Source organism: Rhipicephalus microplus, unplaced genomic scaffold, assembly GCF_043290135.1.
Source record: "Rhipicephalus microplus isolate Deutch F79 unplaced genomic scaffold, USDA_Rmic scaffold_72, whole genome shotgun sequence".
Lineage (NCBI taxonomy): Eukaryota > Metazoa > Arthropoda > Arachnida > Ixodida > Ixodidae > Rhipicephalus > Rhipicephalus microplus.
This window is the reverse complement of record NW_027464645.1, coordinates 125,745-145,932: the sequence shown is the minus strand read 5'-3', so window position 1 is coordinate 145,932 and position 20,188 is coordinate 125,745. Positions and strand designations below refer to the sequence as shown.

The 20,188-nt window shown below is 42.8% G+C and overlaps 1 protein-coding gene across 2 annotated transcripts in view; it reads left to right on the top strand.

Annotated features, from left to right (window-relative positions):
- The window catches only part of LOC142790153 (SWI/SNF-related matrix-associated actin-dependent regulator of chromatin subfamily A containing DEAD/H box 1-like), a 31,177-nt gene extending 11,427 nt beyond the window's left edge, over positions 1-19,750 (top strand). For both annotated transcript variants that reach the window (XM_075885147.1, XM_075885146.1), the window contains exons 6-18: positions 168-379; positions 3,307-3,497; positions 5,747-5,885; positions 6,453-6,588; positions 7,722-7,859; positions 9,047-9,247; positions 10,517-10,645; positions 11,014-11,109; positions 12,860-12,952; positions 13,519-13,637; positions 17,394-17,576; positions 18,744-18,850; positions 19,492-19,750. In XM_075885147.1, coding sequence (XP_075741262.1) covers positions 168-379; positions 3,307-3,497; positions 5,747-5,885; positions 6,453-6,588; positions 7,722-7,859; positions 9,047-9,247; positions 10,517-10,645; positions 11,014-11,109; positions 12,860-12,952; positions 13,519-13,637; positions 17,394-17,576; positions 18,744-18,850; positions 19,492-19,553 — 1,806 coding nt within the window. In that variant the 3' untranslated portion in view covers positions 19,554-19,750. The remainder of the gene's footprint in view (positions 1-167; positions 380-3,306; positions 3,498-5,746; positions 5,886-6,452; positions 6,589-7,721; positions 7,860-9,046; positions 9,248-10,516; positions 10,646-11,013; positions 11,110-12,859; positions 12,953-13,518; positions 13,638-17,393; positions 17,577-18,743; positions 18,851-19,491) is intronic.
- The last annotated feature ends 438 nt before the right edge of the window (positions 19,751-20,188 follow it).

Here is a 20,188-nt window from a genome sequence, read left to right as displayed (position 1 = left end):
AATTTCCGGAGCCCTCCACTACGGCGTCTCTCATAATCATATGGTGGTTTTGGGACGTTAAACCCCACAAATCAATCAATCAATCAACTATTTGTCTAGGCTGTTTTTGTTTTTTTGTTTTGTTTCAGTGACGTGTACCTATTTGAACTTCCACCCCGTCTGTGCAGGTTTTTAAGTTCGAAACATGCAAGAACTTGTCGCCCGCCCTCCTGAATAGTTCCAAAAACTTGCTGCACACACGTGGTGTGGTCAATCGCCTAATGGCCCGCTGCCAGAGCATCTCCGACCAGATGCAAGAGATCGTGTCACGCCTTGTGAGCGGTGAGAGCGAGGACTCTGACGAGTACATCAAGACCCAACCATCCCTGCTAAACCAAAGGTTTGCCCCCCCCCCCCCCCCCCCTTCTACATTTACTTATCTAATTTTTTTCTTCTTAGATATTGTGAGTGGACCAGCTGCTACTTGACCATAATTTTTCAAAAGTCCTTAAGCACTTCAACTGTTCCTTCAGCTTGGAAATTAGCGAAAATTCTTCCTATGCATAAATCTGGCAACAAGCAGTCACTATTAAACTATCGCCCGATTTCATTAACTCTCAATCATGTAAACTTTCAGAACACATTATCTTTAAGCATGAGGTTTCTTGAAGATAATAACATCCTAAGTAATGCCTAGCATGGTTTTCGCCAAGGTTTTAGTACAACAACCCAGCTTGTAGAATTTCTCACGACATTTCGAACACTCTAGACTCTGGATACCAAATTGAAGCAATTTTCATCGACTTTGCAAGAGCATTCGACACTGTTACGCATTCTAAACTTCTGCACAAACTTCACGCTGTTCTTAACAATTATTTCTTAGTTGACTGGATTGCTAGCTTTTTAAACAACCGTTCTCAGTTTGTTTCTTTTAATTCCTCAAACTCGTCTGTTGTGAATGTTTCATCCGGAGTCCCCTAGGGTTCAGTCCTGGGACCACTTTTGTTCTTATTGTGCATAAATGATTTGCCCAATTATGTGTCTGCGAAAATCTGCCTTTATGCTGATGACTGTGTCCTATATAATGTAATTAATACCAATGATGGCCACAATTTACTTAATGATTGTTTTACACAATTTTGCAGACGGTCTGACACATGGCAAATGAACTCAAAACTTTACTAAAATAGTTGCTCTTTCCTTCTGTAAACGCAGCTCCGTTTCGTTGTTCGATTACTCCTTCAGTGGCTCCTCTCTGTCACGTGTGTCCGAATATAAGTACCTAGGCCTCATCTTCATACCCGATATGTCTTGGTCTAAACATATCGAATACTCTTGCAATAAAGCTTTTGAGAAACTGGGCTACCTAAATCGTACATTAAAAGATGCTCCACCCGAAACAAAGTTGTTAACGTATAAATCGCTCATCCGTCCCATCCTCGAATATGCCTGCCCCGTATGGAACCCTCATAAAAAATCGGACATCAGCACACTAGAATCCGTTCAGAAGAAAGCCATCCGTTTCGTTTCCCGCCGTTACGACTGGAATTTCTCACCCTCCTCTCAACTTGCTACGCTATGTCTGCAAACCCTGTCCGAGCGACGCGAGCTAGAGTGCCTAAAGTTGCTGCATATTCTTGCTAATACCCCACGCTTCGCATTAACTAAGGAATATCTATCTCCTGATAAACTGAAACCCACAAGAAATAGCCACAAACTCAACCTGACACCATTCCATCCACGTACTAACCTATTTAAATTCAGCTTTTTTTCGCACACTATAGAAAAATGGAATGTATTGCCTGGGTCAACTAGATCATTGCGTTTAGAAGATTTCTTGCATGAATGTATTGATTCACGATTTGTTTATTACGAGTTCTATTTCTGTTTGTTAAGAGTTGTATTCTTGTGTGTGCTGATGTATAGCACCACTCCTGCGATAGCCCAATTCGGGCTGCAGTATGTAAGAATAATAAATAAATAATAAAAAATAAGTTTTGTCGTGTTTTTAACACGACAGTGTTTAATGCTGTGGTCCAGCAAGATTTCAGGGACGTATTTCCATCAAGAAAATGACGCCGAAAAAATATGCACGATCAGAAGACAAAGGAAAAAAATTTCCATCAAGGGGGTTCGAACTTATGACCTCTGGGTCCGCGACCAAAGAGGCCGAGCATGCTTTCCGCAGCGCCACCATCACAAACTTCGTAGCATCGAAAAAATCTGCTTTTTACATCTACGACTGTCCTAACACAGCATTCTTAGTTAAGTGCACAAATGCATCATCATGACTGTGGCATCTGCAGGTGTGCAGCAGCTGCGCCAGTTACACCAATTATAAACAGTTGTCCATTTTTGTGCCGAGCTGCACCGAAACCATGAAATTCGCTGAAGTTGCGCCACGCTGCGCCGAAATGCCCAACCAGCCTAAAAAATTTCTTTGGTGCGCTAGTTTCAGCAAGAAATGAACCCACATGGGCTACGTGTAGTTTGCGTCGTCAATCAATCCAGGGATCCAGGCGTGCAGATCCTAACCCACGGTGGAACCTAACCAGGGTGTATTATATCCATAAGGTCAGGACACTCGTGAGATGCGATCGACCAATTAAAGTAACAACGCCGCGCACCCATCGGTCTGCTGACTTCAAGACACAATGCGTTGCCGTAGCCACCAAGGCTTGAGGGGAATTTGAATTTCTTAACATGCCTATGGCATGTTAGGAACAAAAGGTAGAAACGTATGCCGCTTCACTGCACACAAACAAATTCAACGTACTCCGGCGACCTCGTAGGGTGTGATAGCAACGGCAAATGCAATAGATAGCTGGTGCTGCTGGTGGGCCATGGCTGGTCCAACAAGCGTGTGTCATTACTTTATCTAGTCAAATGCGCTCAGGCGTGATCAAGATCAAAACTATCGCGACCTGTGCATCGCGATCTGGCTGAGAGATTGCGATTTCGCTGTCGTCTGCACTCCCTGGCGAGCTTGTTGAAAGCACAATAAACAAGAAAATAGAGCATTGTTCCATAAAAACAGCTAGGTATTTACAAAAAAGTGAATTCTAAAATGTTTAAGGAAACCGTTCCGGACCACCGTGATCATGGTTAGAACAGCCCGTGTGACACGTATAATATGGCTTGTAATCATAGTGTGAGTCTGGCATTTAAAGTTCAGCTAGTTATTATGGTGAAGTTTTGATTAGTGAGCTCCAGTCATTTTTTGCGGATCCTAAAGCTTGCTGTCGAGTCCCTTTGCTTTTGCATGGTGTCAGTAAGCTAAGAAATAATATCTGTGGATTAATGATGCCCCACTGTCTTCTTTTCCAGTCTCCGTCTTTCCCCATATCAGCTCATCGGCCTCAACTGGCTGACAGTGATGCACAAACAGGAAGTGAATGGAATCCTCGCCGATGAAATGGGCCTAGGTAAAACCATCCAGGCCATTGCCTTCCTGGCATACCTGCAGGAACAGGGTGAAGCCTCGCCCCATCTGGTTGTGGTGCCCTCTTCTACTTTAGGTACAGGAGCGATTTTTGGCCCCATCTATTCGGTGCTGTTGGCAGTCCAACTCATGGACTGTCCATAGCTCATGCTGTGATGTTCGATAATGAACCCATCACTTGACTGACTGCTCACTCTTTCTTGCCTATTCACCTGCATTGACAACAAAATATGCGGGCACAGCATTTCATGACATTATGTTGATTACTTTCAGCAGAATTTCATTAATCTCCCGGTTACTACTTGCTCATTATTATGTTGATCAATTGATTTGTTGATTGATTTTACAAAATACAGTGAAATCTCTGTAGAACGAACCCCACATTAACGAACTTTTAAAAAATCCCACGCCGACTGCTAATAGTTTCAATGTAAAATTATTTCGCTACTGTGTACTTCAGAATACCGAACTTCTCAGAATAACAACTGTTAATTTAATTCCGCGTTATATTAACAACGCCTCAGTACTACAAACTCGTGTTCTGAAATCCGCGGCGACCACCGGTGCGGTACGCAAGCAGACGACGAAGTTAATGGATGCCTGGCTTCTCAGAAGACGCGCCTTGGTGAGGAGGAAAAAAAGAACAAAAGGGCGACTTTCTTTTTTTTCTTTTTATTGAAGTGCCGATGCTGCAGGTTTGCAAGCGCAGGGGCGAGGGGCGAGTGCAATACGGGAGGGCAAGGTCAGCAAGGCAGAGTGGGAGTTGCGGAACAGGAAGCATGGGCGCGGAAAGCCTGAGACATTGAGGGAGGAGAAAACGAAACACGAGGAATTTTTCTTTTTAGCACTTTTTTTCTTCACAAGAGGCGATGACAGCCGCAATGCGTTTTTTTTTTCTTCTTTTTTTGTCACTTCTACATGTGCTCTCGAACTAGGAGGCTTTGTTTGTCAGTCGTGTTCATCTCTTTTCGGTGATTACTTATCGTGTCCGCAAAGTGTTCTCGCTGTGGTGCTACTACGAATGAGCTCGTCTCTGCTTGCGACAAAGAAGCGGAATCAGTTTTCGATAAGTCAGAAAGTAGATATTCTTCGGCAACTAGAAGGCAAAAAGCAGGCTGTTGTGACCAAAGAACTGAATCGCACCACAGGAATGTGGATGAGCTGGGGCCCTTCGCACTGCAAAGTTTGTGCTGCACGCATCAAAAAAAGAAAACAGACTTCTTTAAAGTAAACCTGCATTTTTCGGTGTTCACTTGTGCATTAGCTTTTTCTTGTGAAAAACGTGTTCAAGGACCCACCGTTGTAAAGGTAAGTCGTTTTAGACGGTGGAAAATAAGTATTTAAGGTTAATTTTTGGGCTTTCACTATAACGGCCTTTCAAAATAACAAACGAATTGCCACGACCCCCTGAAGTTCGATATACCGAGATCTTTTTCGGTAGTGCTTTGAGCAGAACCGAGGAAAGAAATGACTGTGCTTAGGATTGCACTTCTCAATGCCTTTTATCTCGTCATTCAGGGGAAATCGTTATTCATACTATCAACATTCATAAACTTGACTAGAGGAGCCCATTTATTTCACGACATACCTAGTTTGGAACATTAAATATTTTAGGTGCCAGCAAAGAGTAATTGAGTTGCTAGAGTTATTAGAAGTCTCGTCACGCTCATCTGGATTGAGCTGTTAGTTATAATAGGTCACCTGATCTACGATAATATAATTCCTGTTATAAATTTCATCATTTAGGATCTTGGATTGTCAATAAAAAGAGAACTGGATACGGTGATCAAATGCTACAGTTTTGTTTATCGACTATTCTAAATCTATTACACAAAGAAAATGGCCTTGATGTATCTACTCGGTCATAGAAAGGCTATGGAAGATATTTGTATGATTGCTTGCGCTGCCATAGGTTCATCTGTTTTTTTTTTTTTTTTTTCAAATGTTTACACAATACTCTTGTTCATTATTTCTTAGCGTGTTTGTTTACTGTTCATGCATTAAGTAAATGGCATGCTTGTTTCAATGGATGCAACTTCTCAGTGTATCAGGTGGCCAGGTTTCGTTCAAGCTGCTCAGTGCAGCTTTTTCGCCTGGTCTGTTCGCAACCTTGTTGCAAAAAAAAACTCAAATCAATTAAATTTAACCTAAGAGGCAGTACCATGCCGTAAAAACAAGTTGTGGCAAAATTGAAGTGGGAGAGCAGCTAGTACTGTTGAAGTTTCTTGGTGTTTATACTACTACAGAGACTGTGCGTACATTTTTTTTGCCCACTAATTCTTGTATTGAGCAGCTAATAGTTCTTGCTATGTTACACGATTGCAGAGAACTGGATGAGGGAGTTCACGGTGTGGTGTCCCTCGCTCGACATACTCGTCTATCATGGCAGTCAGAAGGACCGGCGGGAGCTCAAGTACAATATTCTTATCGGTGAAGCGGGAAACTTCGACGTTATCATTACGACGTAAGTTTACGATGCAAAGTGCTTCAGTGAAAAATCTCGGCTGTATTCATTCATTAGACTTGGTGTCAACATCCGTATTTTTTAATGGAAAGCATATTGAGTGCTCGTACCAACTCCGATACAGAGAATGCACATCTACTGTAACTTTAGGTGTACCACTGCTGAGTTATAGCATAGCAAAGTAGTGTCTTGTTTCAAAGATTTCTCGTATGGGGTTGGCATATCATAGTACGACTTACTTTTTTCTATAACATCTAACGTAATTAACTTGTTGTTAAGAATTAATAAGTTTGACCGCTAGTTCCACTATTGTAATTCAGCGGAATAGTTCGTTACTACTACACTGATCAGTTCTGGTGGGGTAGGTACATCAAGCTATTATTATAACATCGAAATACATGAAGCTGTTATTATGCTCTAAAAGGCAGCAGTATTGAAATTCGGACCCCTTTATGAAAAAAGACCGTATTTTTAATGTAAGATTTCTCCACGCATTGGTTGGTGTCGGAACTCTCACATTTATCTGATAAAGGTTTCTGTTCTCTCTCGTATGCCTCATTGGGGCAGGTACAACATGATTTCTGGAAATGGAGAAGACAGAAGCCTCTTCAAGAAAGTGCCATTTCATTATGTGATCTTCGACGAAGCCCACATGCTCAAAAACATGGCTTCACAGCGCTATGCCAACCTCATGAAGATCAGTGTGAGTACAGGCTTCTCAGCAGTATGTCCTTTGCTGCCTATGCAATTGTTTAAGTAATTTAACGCAGCTTCACACTATTAGTGCTCAGCCCAAAAGGTATCACTGCAGAGCTGGGCAGCTTTCCTTGTTTCTTTATATTTTTTTATCCTCCTTGTTTTTATCTTTTCTTGTATTTTTTGTTTATTTATTTCTCAATCTATCCTTTTATCTATTTTTTGCTTTCTCTTTCTCTGTTTCTATTTTACCGTCTTGCTCTCATTTTTTTTTCTAGTTATTTTTGTGTCTGTTCCTTTCTCCCAGTTTTTTTTTCTCTTTCTCTTTGCTCGCCAAATATAGCCAGATCAAGGCTGCTAGCGAACGTGTGCCAGGTGCACATGTTCAGGTAATTAAACTAAAAAATGAAGAGGACATAGAGAGTGCACGCTGACCAAAATATTGTGTTGCACCTGTTAGGGCGCAGCTGTGCTATGTGGTTGCCAGACAACGCCGCCGAGTTTCCTGTTGACGCCGCCACGCTCTGCAAAGGGAAGCTTAAACAGCTCCTCTGTTAAAACACAAGATGTAATTGGATTAGGTTGTCATGGTCTACACACATAGGGCTGGCTTTTCTTTCATACTAGTACGTTAAAAAATTTCACCTCATCAGAAGGAGGCACTTTGATCAGAGATGTTTTCGTATGGATAAAAAGTTTAAGCTGCTCTATTTAATTCTAGTTCCATAGTGTTGTGTCCCTTAGTCAAGATATTCATGAATATAAATATGTGGTTTTGTACAGCTTAAAAGTAGTCACTGTAATTTCGTTGTTTTATTCAGTTTTCATGGAATGGTTTTCCTGCATTCATATTGGTTCGTTGGTGATGTGAGCATTCTGCAACACTGGACTGAGGGTACCTCTAAATATTCAAATTATTTTGTGCCACTGAATCTGGTACACCAATACTACAAAGCCGTCAGAAAGTTTTTCTTCTACAAAGCAGTTCACAGTTGCATTTGTTATATCAGGGTATAAATGACTGCTGCCTGTTTAACTTTGTAGACCTGCAACATTTAACCGTGCGAATCGCTCCCTTGTGAGAGCGATATTGGATAGATAGATCAGTTCTTTAACTGCACCCCACTTTTCTGCTTGCAGGCAAAGCGGAAAATTCTCCTCACTGGCACCCCACTGCAGAACAACCTCGTGGAGCTCATGTCTCTGCTCACATTTGTCATGCCCAACATGTTTTGCAAGAAGACGGACCAAATCAAGCTCATGTTCTCAGCAGCATCTGTGAGTTCTTCCCAGTTGTTATGTCGTCATAGCAACAGCAGTAGTAGTAGGCGTCAGGCAGGTCATGAGGCCGTAGAGGTTGTGCATGAAGAAGTAAATGAAACTAAATTATCATGATGATTGTCATGATGATGGTGATGCTCGAAATGTGTAATGTAGTGACATGTATCCCGAAGGAGTACGGCCACTAGCGTGGGTCCGGTCTTAGCGAGCCGCAGGGCACGCGTTACCGTCGCCGTGGCGAGAACACGATACTGCTCAAAGTCGCAACACTTTATTGTCTGTGGCCACCGAACGCAGTACAGCCCGTTGCAAAGGCGCGACGGGGAAGCAAATAGGCTTATCCACGCCAAGGGCATAAAAGTACTACACAGGGTGCCACGAGCACGTCTCCGCGGTAAAGGTGATCCACGGAGACACCGGGACCAAGGCCCGGTTTCTCGAGCGAGGGCAAAGGCGCTCGCGTTGGCTTTGGAGGGAGACGAGTTGGCATAGCTAGGACATGCACTAGGACACCGTACCACCCTTCGGTCATGCGTACGCAGTGGGGCAACAAAAGGTGAGCGTTCGCCTCGGGCGCGAAGTGCCGTCAGCGAAGTTCGATGAGCCCCGAGCGACGGGGGTCGACGGACAGAAAAGATTGCGTGGCTCACCGTCTGCAGTCCAGGAGAGTATGTATCTGCCTGCTCCCGACACAACGCGCGAAAACCTCTCGGGAGACTCCGCGTGCAGCGCCACTGTCAACATCCGCTACCGGGTGAGGGGGTTAAACGTCACTCCGCTCTCCCAGCGCGGCAGACAGCAAAGGAGGGGAGACATGTCGGGACATGAGAACGGCAGAAAAGGCGGCAAAGCCCACGCAAAGGCAGCGGGCTAGCCTCCATTCCCACAGTAAGTGTGTGTATTTCAAATCTAGTGGCGGATTTGAGATATCCCAGTATCAAATTAGCCAATCACATACACTCCCACGCTTACAGCTTTGCTGTCCGATGTGTTTCACTGCATGGAACTGGCCGAAATTTCCTCTTGCTCTTTTTATTCCTTGATCTTGATGTTGCTGAAGTGAATGTCAATAGCCACTCTCAATTTTTACGAAAGAATATGAAGCTATGTCACTGAAAATGCTTGGTATTTGAGGAGTCGTGGCCGCAAAGCTCAAATGTCAGCTGCATTATGTCTCACTGCAGAAAAACGAGGAGGACCAAAGCAGCTTTGAGCGTAGCCGTATCGAGCACGCCAAAAAGATCATGCGGCCGTTTGTTTTGCGGCGCCTGAAACAGGACGTGCTGCAGCAGCTTCCAGTCAAGCACGAGGAAGAACGCTATTGCACCATGACTCCTTACCAGCAGACTTGCTACATCAACTTGGTGGCTGATCTTTCGAAGGAGGTGAGTTGGTTTATGGCGCTGATCAAATGTGCACTGCTGATTGTGTCCATTCAAATCTAGGCCCAATGTCGATAGTTCGGGAGAAATCCACCTTTCCGTTTTCCTGTGCTGCCCTCTGCCATTTTGGTAGGGTTTTGGTAGGGGCTGAAAGAAGCACCAGTATTGCTGGAACGAAGGCCCCCGAGACCAGGAGGCATTTCTTGACTTCCTTGCTAAAAGAAGAGCTCACGTACCATGGCATTAGGGAAAATGCGGATTGAAAATATGACTCCCAAAAACAGTCCGAGCTTAAATAAATGTTTTCAACGGCAAAATTAGTGTGCAACATTGGCTCATTGTTGTCTTCGTCAGTGTTCCTTGCATTGTTTATCATTTTTTCACATCGTGAGCTGTAAGAACTAACAAGTTGTCAAAAAAAAACTTGTAGCACATGCGAGCTTTTCAGGTGCCTCCATCATGGCTTCTAAATCTCTCGACGCACTGACACACCTAAGCTGTTACGTTGTATGCTGTATTTGCTCGAATGTAACATTGCACCCTGTTCTTGTGCGGTTCAAAATGAAAATGCACCTGAATGTATTGTTATCAGAATTTATAAAAACTAAGGGATGCCTCTCTGCTGGTTATCAGAATAAGACAGACGAGCCCAATTTGCCCTCACAGAATGAGGAATTTAATTTCTTGGCATTTAATTTTCTGCTTTGAGTCAGTTTTAGGCTTTTGCTTTTGGAAATGCAACAACTGTCTGTGAATTCTTGAGCCATTACTTCATTTAGCTCAGCATTACACACAGTTGCTCAAGGTAGTCTGCAATCCTGCTTTTGAGGGCCTGTTTTTTTTTTTTTTTTTTTGGGGGGGGGGGGGGGGGCTTTTTTTGGGTGATACGCAGCTATTTTCAGCAGCATGTGAAAAAAGTTTCCTTTCGCCTTAGCTTTCGTAATAAAAGAGGCATTTCATCATTTGCATTTCATTGGGAACAGATACGATATGCGCAAGTAGGCATCATGCATGAAAGGAACCAATAGAAACTCGCAACAGAACGTGCTCTGTTGCCATTTTTTTTTATGGCGATAACACTCCACCTGATTGTTACTTAGACCACAAAAGTGCCTTTGGTTTTCTAAGCATTTCTAACATGTGGGCAATCTTTGTATTCATTTTTTCAAATCAACAAATGTCTGGAGATTTGAGTAAATACAGTGCCATTTTTTAAACAGCTGCTGAGATGAACTGATGTGCTTATTCTTACAAAACTCATTGCTGTTGCAGTTCAAGCAAAACAAGGAGGCCCAGTCGGGGATGGTAATGAAGTTGAGACGAGCTTCAAATCATCCACTGCTTCTGCGCAACCACTTTGACTTGGAGAAGCTGCGAATAATGTCCCGTGTCTTGCTGAAGGTAGTATTCCTCTATTACTCTTTATATGTTAAATTATTATGATAACTAGTGGTGCCTGTTGCTCAAATTTGCTTGTTATCAGAATGAGGCATATTTCCAGATTTTCAGACTGCTGCAGTAAGGGCAGGGGAGGGAAGACAGAAAGTAAAACAAATGTTCTGATGATGCCACCGGAACATTTAGTAGTGAACTGTTTTTTCAGAGGCAGTTGATGGGTTCATTTAAATAATGGCTTTTTCAGAGGTGAAGGAAAAGAAGAGGACTCTAGTGAGATAAAGCAGAGCATAAAAATTACCGTATATGCTATGATCAATGTGAAATATGCATGCTTGTAGACGAGTTTTTCAGTGCTTTTTCTGTTTTCTCAGGAACCAACATATTTTGATGCCAACCCTGACCTAATATTTGAGGACATGGAAGTGATGTCAGACTTTGAGCTGCATACACTCTGCACCAAGTTTCCTGTAAGCGAACCTTATTTTATTATGCATTAGTTAAAGGATATACAATTTTCATTTACCAGTAATATTTTCGGAGTGGGCTAGAACGCATGGCTGATTCATCAAAAAAATCTGTCACGGCAACGAATTAACAGCACAAGCAAAATAAAATGACAGAACTGTTTTCTTGTCTTCGTGGGCCACTGCGTGCTGCAATGCCAAACTTGTGTTTGTTGATTTTTGTCTTCCTGTCATTATTGTTGTTATCTCTGGTTTATTAAATGTCTGTGTAGTTCGCAATCGTATTTTGAATTGTGGACTGTCACTGCGGATGCATAAATAGCAGCCCTAAGCTTCATGGAAAAGCATTCGAGATTGCACAGTTTTCTGGTAAAGCGTACTTGGAATGGTGATTCTAAGTATGCTTGGCACGCTTTCACGGTGTGGAGTCTCATATAAGAACACGATGTAGTGAGAGAACAGATGCCACATTTGGCTTTGCTTGAAGTGAAGTCTCTTTAAAAAGGGGTCAGCACTGTGAAACCATTGATTTTCGTTGTGGAAATGTGTGAATTTTTTATAGTGAACCATTGTGTGTGGCATGCCTTCATTAAAAAGCAAAATTTTTTAGTAGCAGTGTTGATGGAAATGGTGTATTACGACTGCACAGTCGCCAACAGATTTTTCGCACTCCAAAAATTCACTCTTGTTGGATATTTTGTACTTCACAAATGCACCGTCATGGTTCTCATTACCGTAATGCATTTTCGCAGCCGATTTTATGGGCAAATTTATGTTCGAAAGTTCGATTTTCCAGTCTAAATCGGCTGTTGTGAGCTATGCTGCTCGATTTAGAAAGCCACCATGTTGGATTTTTGTTGACTTGGTCAAGTTTGGCTTGTTGACTTGGTCAAGTTTGGCTTGCAGTTTCTAGTTGTGTGGGCTCCAAGATTGGAAGCGCGCACAATCTTCTTGTTTCGGCGGCCACGTCTGATCTTTCTTGGCTAGCAAAACAGCAAAGCTTTTCTTTTTCAGTCACGCTTATTATCATCATTTGTACACCAGTAAGTTGTTTATATTTCGTGGGCTTTTGTTTTTCTGGTGGTCATTGCATACGTGGTCGTGTCAGTGGTGTGCCATGTGTGCTTGAGCCATCGTGCGTGTCACATGCTTGCTTCTGTTCGCAGTCGCTCAGTAGCATTTCGGGGTGGTCACTGTGGTCGGCTACTGACCTAGAACACACTGGTTCGATCGCGGCCGCGGTGGTAACATTTAGATGGTGGCGAAATGCTAGATGCTCACATACTGTGCGTTGTCAGTGCAGGTAAAAGAACCCCAGACCGAGTGGTTAAATCTCATTAAACAAGCGAGAAGTTGCATGCATCTTTTTGTGACCGGCATTAGGTTTTGTTTGTGGGGTTCCGTGGAGCAACGGTCGGTGGCAGCGATTTCCAACGCGCGTGCCAACGATGTTACCGTAGCCCAAACAGAACCAAATTTGCTCGTCCCCAAGAACGGCATGAAGCATGGCATTATTGAGGATATTTTAAGGCTTTTCTAATCCAAATTAACTTCATTATCAGGGTTTGACCATTTTTTCGAACTGTTGGATTTTTCGGACTATCTCGCGGTCCCCGCCAGGTTCGGAAAATCGATTGGCGACTGTACTTCATACGAGAAGAGTCAAATTTAATATTGTTGTTTAATTTGTATCTATTAAAGCCTGTTGTTGCTGTGTGCTAATCTTAATACTTGTTTCCCAATTTTTGGTCAGATCCTTCACGAGTTTAAGCTCGACGATGACAAAATTCTTGATTCTGGCAAGTTTAAAGAGCTGGATTCTTTGTTACAAGAACATAAAGAGAAGGTGAGTTTATCTCGGTCTTCTTATTTTCAGGTTTTGTCCATTTAGGTCATTCGTTAAAAAGATTGTTATTCTTGTGCTGTAACTTTTGCATGAGGCTTGTTCGGAATGTTTCAGAGATTTAGTGATTTAAAAAAACACTGTGAATCAGGCATCAATTAGCATAGCAAATAAACTTGAATCGTAATACTGTGCTTTACTTTGTCGTAAAGTTGGCATTATCTGCACGCCTGCAAGCATTTGCGTTATTGCTAGACGTTCGAGCTCAATGAAACAGAAGTTGGTTCGTACTCCCTTTTTTGGGATGTTCGGTAGCCAGTGACAAATGGGATCAGCTGCATTGGTAGCACAGATTTTAACCAAAGAGGGCTTAGCAATCTTGTTGCAGGAATGAACTAGCTTATGCTTATCTGCAGGTGTAGGAAAACAATGCATCTTGTGAAATTGGCACCAAGGTTAGGCCATACAGTGCGTGGGCATGTGAGATTTCTCTAATGCGAGTAAAAGACGCCTAAGAATGTCATTGTTTGTGACGCTCCTGTTCCATTTGTTTGTGTCCTTTACTCCAGAAAAATCGCGTGCTGATATTCAGCCAGTTCACTATGATGCTGGACATCCTTGAGGTGTATCTCAATATCAGGCACCACAAATGGCTTCGTCTCGACGGCCAGACTTCTGTGCCTGACAGGTAAGCGCTACAATTTAAGGATCACCTTCATCTCTGTTTTATATTTGCTAAAAAGGCATTCAGACGAGAACTGCAGTGGAAGGTGGAGAATTCTTGAACAAAAAAGTGCAAAAGGTACATAGACACGCGCTGTTTGGTGATTGCTGTTTTGAAGTTGACGAGACCACTTTTCATAACGTTGGCTCCAATGGCACCCTATGGTCGAGGATTTTTCATCATTAAGAGTGTATAGGGGATATATTCTGCAAGCACGTATAAACTGTGCAGCAGAATTCTCTAGAATTTTGCACTTTATCTTTATCTCCAGTAAAGGTTTTGCATTTTCATGCAAGACAATCAAGAAGTATCCAACTCTACACAGTAGTAACTCATCACCAAATGAATGTTGGCAGCGTGTGCTGAACCTGAGAATCTGTTGGATCTGTTATGTTGTTAGAGATGATGAATATTTAAGAGGTGTGCTTTTTATGCTTTTTGCTGTCCATTTTTAACTGAAGATAAACATTGTGTATTTAAAGTTCAAAGTCACAGTTTTTCGAGTAGGCACAGATTGGCCTTGCATGTGCACACAAATGAAAACTTGTTCTTAAGGGGAGATGCGGGTCGAAAAATCGCGTTTTTTGCGAAAATTTCCACTTTTGAGATATTGCTTCTAAAATCACTTTTGATCATTCAACTATCATTTCCCCAAAGGTCATAGCTGAATTCAAACGAGAAAGTGGTAAAAAGTCGATCTGCGCTAGTGAAGGTAGCTTCCGAAGTCGCGAATTCACGCATCCGACGGCTATTTTTGAAAATCCGCCACTCGGCAACACGATGACGTCCGCCATCGGGGTTTGTTCGGTGGTGTAGATCAAGGCTCCTTCTAGTGTACAGGCGTCCCCCTAGTTTCGTATTTTAGTGAGGAATTTCACAAAACAGTCGTTTCCAAGTCGGTTTGCAGCCAAGCTGCAGCCGCTTCGCGCATCTCTACCGGTCACATGGTACGCTACCGAGGCCGCCATTGGCTACATCTGATCGGCCTCGCTCGCTGAGCGCTTGCGACGATCGGCACTTGCCGTGCGTTTCTACGTTTTTCCGAGTTCACCATGGATAACTCGAAGAAGCGAGACTTCCGAGCACGAAAGTTTGCAAGCAAGAACAAGTACCAAGGGCGTCGACGTAAACCGAAGCGCAAAGCAGCGGTAGAAGAATGCGAGCCGCGGGCCACTAGGCCTAATCAAGGCAGCGGGGATACGGCGGCTTGCGGGAACTTTGACGAAATCGACGCCGCGATCAAGTTCATCAGCGCATCAGAAAAAAAGATTGAACAGTTCGAAAGCGAAAGAACGAAGAGTGTTTGTGGCTCTGTGAGCGGAGTATTTTGTGACATCGGCGCACTGACATCGATGGTAAGCCGTGCTGTTTGTCCAACATGCCACACCGCTGGACTCGTCGTTCGCGACACCGCAAGTAAACGTAAGGGCCTCTCTTCGTTCCTCGAGCTGCACTGTGATAACAGTGAGTGTCCTGAGTCAGTGGTTTCTGCCGCGCATAGTTCGCGGCGTGTTCTGCCGGAAAGACAGCCCACCGATGCCGGTGATGACTGGAGCTACCGAAGCGGCAGCTCGCGTGACAGCTTCGCTGTCAATGTGAAGGTAGTTGTGGCTGCGCGTGCAATAGGCATTGGGCATGAACAGCTGTCGCGCTATTCTTGGACTGCCAATACCTATGCATCATAAGACTTTTATTGCAATTGGCAAAAAAGTTCATGCTGCAGCTACCAAAGCTGTGCAAGAAAACCTGGCGAAAGCGCGGATGATAACTAAAGAGAAAGTGGATGGGGCTGATGTTGCTGTCATGTATGATGGCACATGGCAAAAAAGAGGGCACAAGAGCCACAATGGCATCGGCACTGCTGTGTCTGTGGACACTGGTTTGTGCCTAGATTTTGAAGTGCTATCGAATTACTGCCTTGCCTGTAGCCGGCACCAGGACTTGGGTGATGAGGAAGAAATATGGCAAGCATTCCACACACCTGTCTGCGAAAAAAATACAGAGTGCTCCTCTCATGCCATGGAGACTGAGGCAGCTTTGCACATATGGGGCAGGACATCCTCATACACAACACCATTGCGCTTCACCAAGTTCCTCAGTGATGGGGACAGCAAAGCTTATACCGCTGTCGCTGAGGCCAAGGTATATGGTGAAGCTGTTGTGGACAAGGAGGAGTGCACAAACCATGTGGCCAAGCGTCTAGGCACTGCACTTCGGAAACTGCCAACAAGACTTCCACGAGGGGAAAAGCTGACAGATGGCACAATTCAGAAGCTGCAGAACTATTACCGTATTGCAATCACAAACAACAGAGGTGATATTCTGAAAATGCATCGTGCCATCTGGGCCTCATATTTCCATTCATCATCGAGCAACACAGCAGGCAGCCACCGATACTGTCCAGAAGGGGCGACTTCCTGGTGCAAGCATAGGCGAGCTGAAGCGCTTGGGGAGGCCCCACCCGACCACACACCAATCTTGACCAAGGCTCAAGGATTGGCTGTGCTTCCCATTTACAAGCGGCTCACAGATGAAAAGTTGCTGGTGCGTTGTATCCAAGGGAAGACCCAAAACGCTGCAGAATCTTTGAACAGCAAAATCTGGTTGTTGTGTCCGAAGACTAAGTTTGCCTCCCGGACAACAGTGGAAACTGCAGCTGCTATGGCCGTGTTGTGGTTCAATAAAGGACATTCAAGCTTTGAACACGTGCTAGAGGAGCTTGGTGTAGTCCCACCAGATCAACTGATCACCCTGGGCCAATCCCGCGACCAGAGGAGAATCGAAAGAATGTCTGCGTGTGAAACAGCCGAGGCAAGGGCCCATCGGCGGAACGTGGCAAAGAAAGCGCGCCTTGATGACTCCCTTCTCAAGCGGCGAGAAGGATCCACATATGGAGCAGGACAATTTTAGGTGCTCTAGCTGTGTCCCTTCTATGATATCACCAAGTTTTGTGCAAATCGCACTGTGTAATCATGAGTAAACATATTTACAACTTTCAAATGCATTTTTCTCGATTTCCATTTTGAGGTAATTCTCTCATCTTGTGCACAATCTTTTTTAGGCATAAAATAGTCCTATCTTGATGAAATTTTGCACAGAGCTTAATCAGCCACTCTAGAATACAAGTATCTACTTTAGGTTGCATTATACATCACAGATTTTTTGTTACACAACTTGATACACTGATAGAGAGATGTAAAATATGCATTTAGTACTTTTAATTTTTTTTTTTTAATGTAGCAAATAAATTTTCTGTTTGAGGTACTTTTCTGTATTGTACTGCTCAAGTGCAGCAGAATGAGCCATTTTGCAATTCTGTGTGAAAATTTTTAGTAAGCTTTATTATGTGCACAAAAAACACTATATTTTGATATCAAAGTTGTAGTAACTCCGGAACTACTATAGCTATCAAACAAATAATTGCAGTTATGAAATCAGCACTGCAAGCTTTACTAACACCTAAAATTTCAAGGAGCTGGGTTATGAAATAAAAAAAAACCTTTTTCGAGTAGCATCTCCCCTTAAGTCTTGTTTCATGAAGTCAACTCTCTGCTATAACTGCAGCAAGACCATCTGCTTCTTCTCAATATCTCATGCAATCTCTCATCTGATTTCGCTGCATTGTTCTCAGCATGCCCAATTCTTATTCATTTTTTGCTGTTCATGGAGGCATCTGTGTTTTTTGCCTCATTCACTGTCTTTTGATCTGGCTGATTTCAGGCAAGACTTGATAGACCAGTTCAATGGGGACAGCGAAATCCTGGTTTTCCTCCTCTCAACGCGAGCAGGAGGTTTGGGGATCAATCTCACATCTGCCAATGTGGTCATCATCCACGACCTAGATTTTAACCCGTACAATGACAAACAGGCAGAAGACCGCTGCCACAGGCTGGGCCAGAACAAGTGAGACCCGGCGCCTGCATTCTATCTTATTTTGAATTTCAGTGGCAGAGTTGGAGCAGCCGATAGACTCTGTGAGCAAGCGCTCGATTCTGGTGTAGATCAATGCTAGAATACATAGGAATGGGGTCTGTGGCAGTCCTTATGAAGTCAGCTATTGTTTTACACTGCTAAGCAAAGCAGTGGCTTTTATCTGACTATACAGAAAGGACACTAACCAGATCACATGCTCAAGCATCGGTGCATCTTAGTGAATTTAGTGTGATTGGTTCTACGAACTAGTATCCAAAAGGGAGGGGGCGTCAAAATCTTGTAATACAATGACTGCCGTTGCTGCCGTTGCTACATGCGAGTTCCATGAGAATAAAAAAAAATCTCTTTTTGTGAGCACAGTTTTCATGTCTAGTCTTATCAGTGCACAAGTTCAGTAATAACAATTCTTGGGGTTTTACGTTCCCAAGCTACCGTATGATTATGAAATACACCTTAATAAAGTACTCCACAATTTTGGCCCCCTGGCTTTGTTTAACTTGCACCTAAATATAAACACATAAGCCTTAATTAGGCATTTTCACCTTGAGTGAAGGTGTGGGAACCGTGGCCGTGATTCGACCCCGCGACCTTAGGGTCGGCAGTCAAGCACCATGATCTCTAGACTACCGCGGCAGGTCACTCCACAAGTTGCTGTACGTAAAATTTTTGTGTCTGTGATAGCATGTCTGCCATTTTACGTGCAGCCCAAGTGTCATCCTTTTACGTGCGAGAAGCCTTTGAGAAAGATTTTGTTAATTTAAAAATGTATGTCTTTACTTTACTCCTCTGCCTCTAATATGTCTTTTTGTTACAATACTCATGACGGTTACTTCAAAGGTGCCCAGGAATGTGGGTTCGATTCCCAGCTACTGTGGTCATGTTTCCGTGCGGTCGAAATGCGCGAACACGAGTGTGCATTGACGGAAACGTGCGTTCAAGAATTCGGGTGTTTGAAATTGATCTTACATACCTCACTTCTCTGTGTCTCGTAATCATATTCTAGACTTGACACGTAAAACCCAACAAATTAATATAATATTGTAGTGTGTGTGTGCGATCGATTCTCGGTGTAGCTTTGTTGTCTGGTATTCCCTCATCGCTCTCTTACCTGAAAATTTATCTTTTTCTTTTTTTCAGAGAAGTTTACATTGTAAAACTAATCAGTAAAGACACCATTGACGAAGGCATTCTGGCTATTGCAAAGGACAAACTTAAGCTTGAAAGAGAGATTACGGATGAGACAGGTCAGTGTTTTTTGCATAGACATTCTCTTTTCTTCATCACTGGCGCAGTCAACATGATGGAACGTAGTTTTAACTCTGATTTTGAAAGTATTGACCAATGTAAAGTTGTTTTTTTTGTGTGTGTGTGTGTCTAAACATTTGTCTGCTCTCGATTTTTGTGCTTTGTAGTCATGGCACTCAGTTACAGGCCGTTTCCTTTATTGCTTTCATTGTCACATATTTTTTTACTTCTCCATAGTGTTTGAATAATCATTACAGCTATTTTGTTTTTATATCTAGACAGCCAAACAGCTTAGCTTTGTTACTATAAGGTTTTTAGGGGCAAAGGAAAAGGCTGAATTAAAATTTTAGCAATACCTTTCTATCCTGCTATATCCCTATACTTTTGTCATTATTCTTTTCACTTATACTTTTGTCATTATTCTTTTCATGAAAATGAAGTTCCATTGATTGATTGATTGATTGATTTATCAATTGATTACAATCATGACATGGTCCAGGTCAGAATGCTTGCGCAACCTTCATATATCTCCTAATGATCAATTAGTGGTACCGCTCTCTGAACTTTGGTGGTGTAATTGAAGTGTACGAACTCATTTGTGGTTTGCTCTCCCTTATTATTGTTCTTGTTTTTCATGCAGCCAAAGAAGATATGGATGTGGCCAGTGTTGCCCAAATTCTCAAGGCTGCTTTGGGCAGCTAGTTATTTCCATTACGAACGCAACGTCATCTTCTTGAATTGATATTTTTGTTATTTCAAAGAGATATTTTAGTCTGTTCTTCACGGAAGCTTTGGCTATGATGACCGTCTACCCTTCCCCACCCCCCTTTTTTTTTCTTTTCACTGTACAATTTTGTGATATACATTCGTTCTTTTATAGTAAATCTCTAAAAGGTTCACCATGTTTCCTTGTGCAAGTTCTTGATATAATGTGGACATCTGCAGCCTAGGTTGATACTTCATTTCACCAAGTATCATGACACCGAGAATAATAAAATCATCTACATATCAATTAGTAAATGCCTTCAATTGAGAGTCGAACTTTTTCAACGAATGTGACCCCCGAGGGTCGATTTTTTTTATTGCTGAATTAAACCCTTCGGATGAATCTACTTCAGAAAAAAGAAGTAATTTTTTTAGGGCAACTATAAAGTGAAAAAAAAAAAGAAACATTGTTTCACAGTTGAAAATTATGCTTTGCAACAAACATTGTCAACAGACATTAAAAAATAAGTGCACAAAGTCTTGTTTAGTGGAAACACCGTAGGAGAACAGTCACCCTTAGTTCAGCCAGCATTGTCTCGTGACAAGTGCTATTGAGATGTCTCTAATTTGTG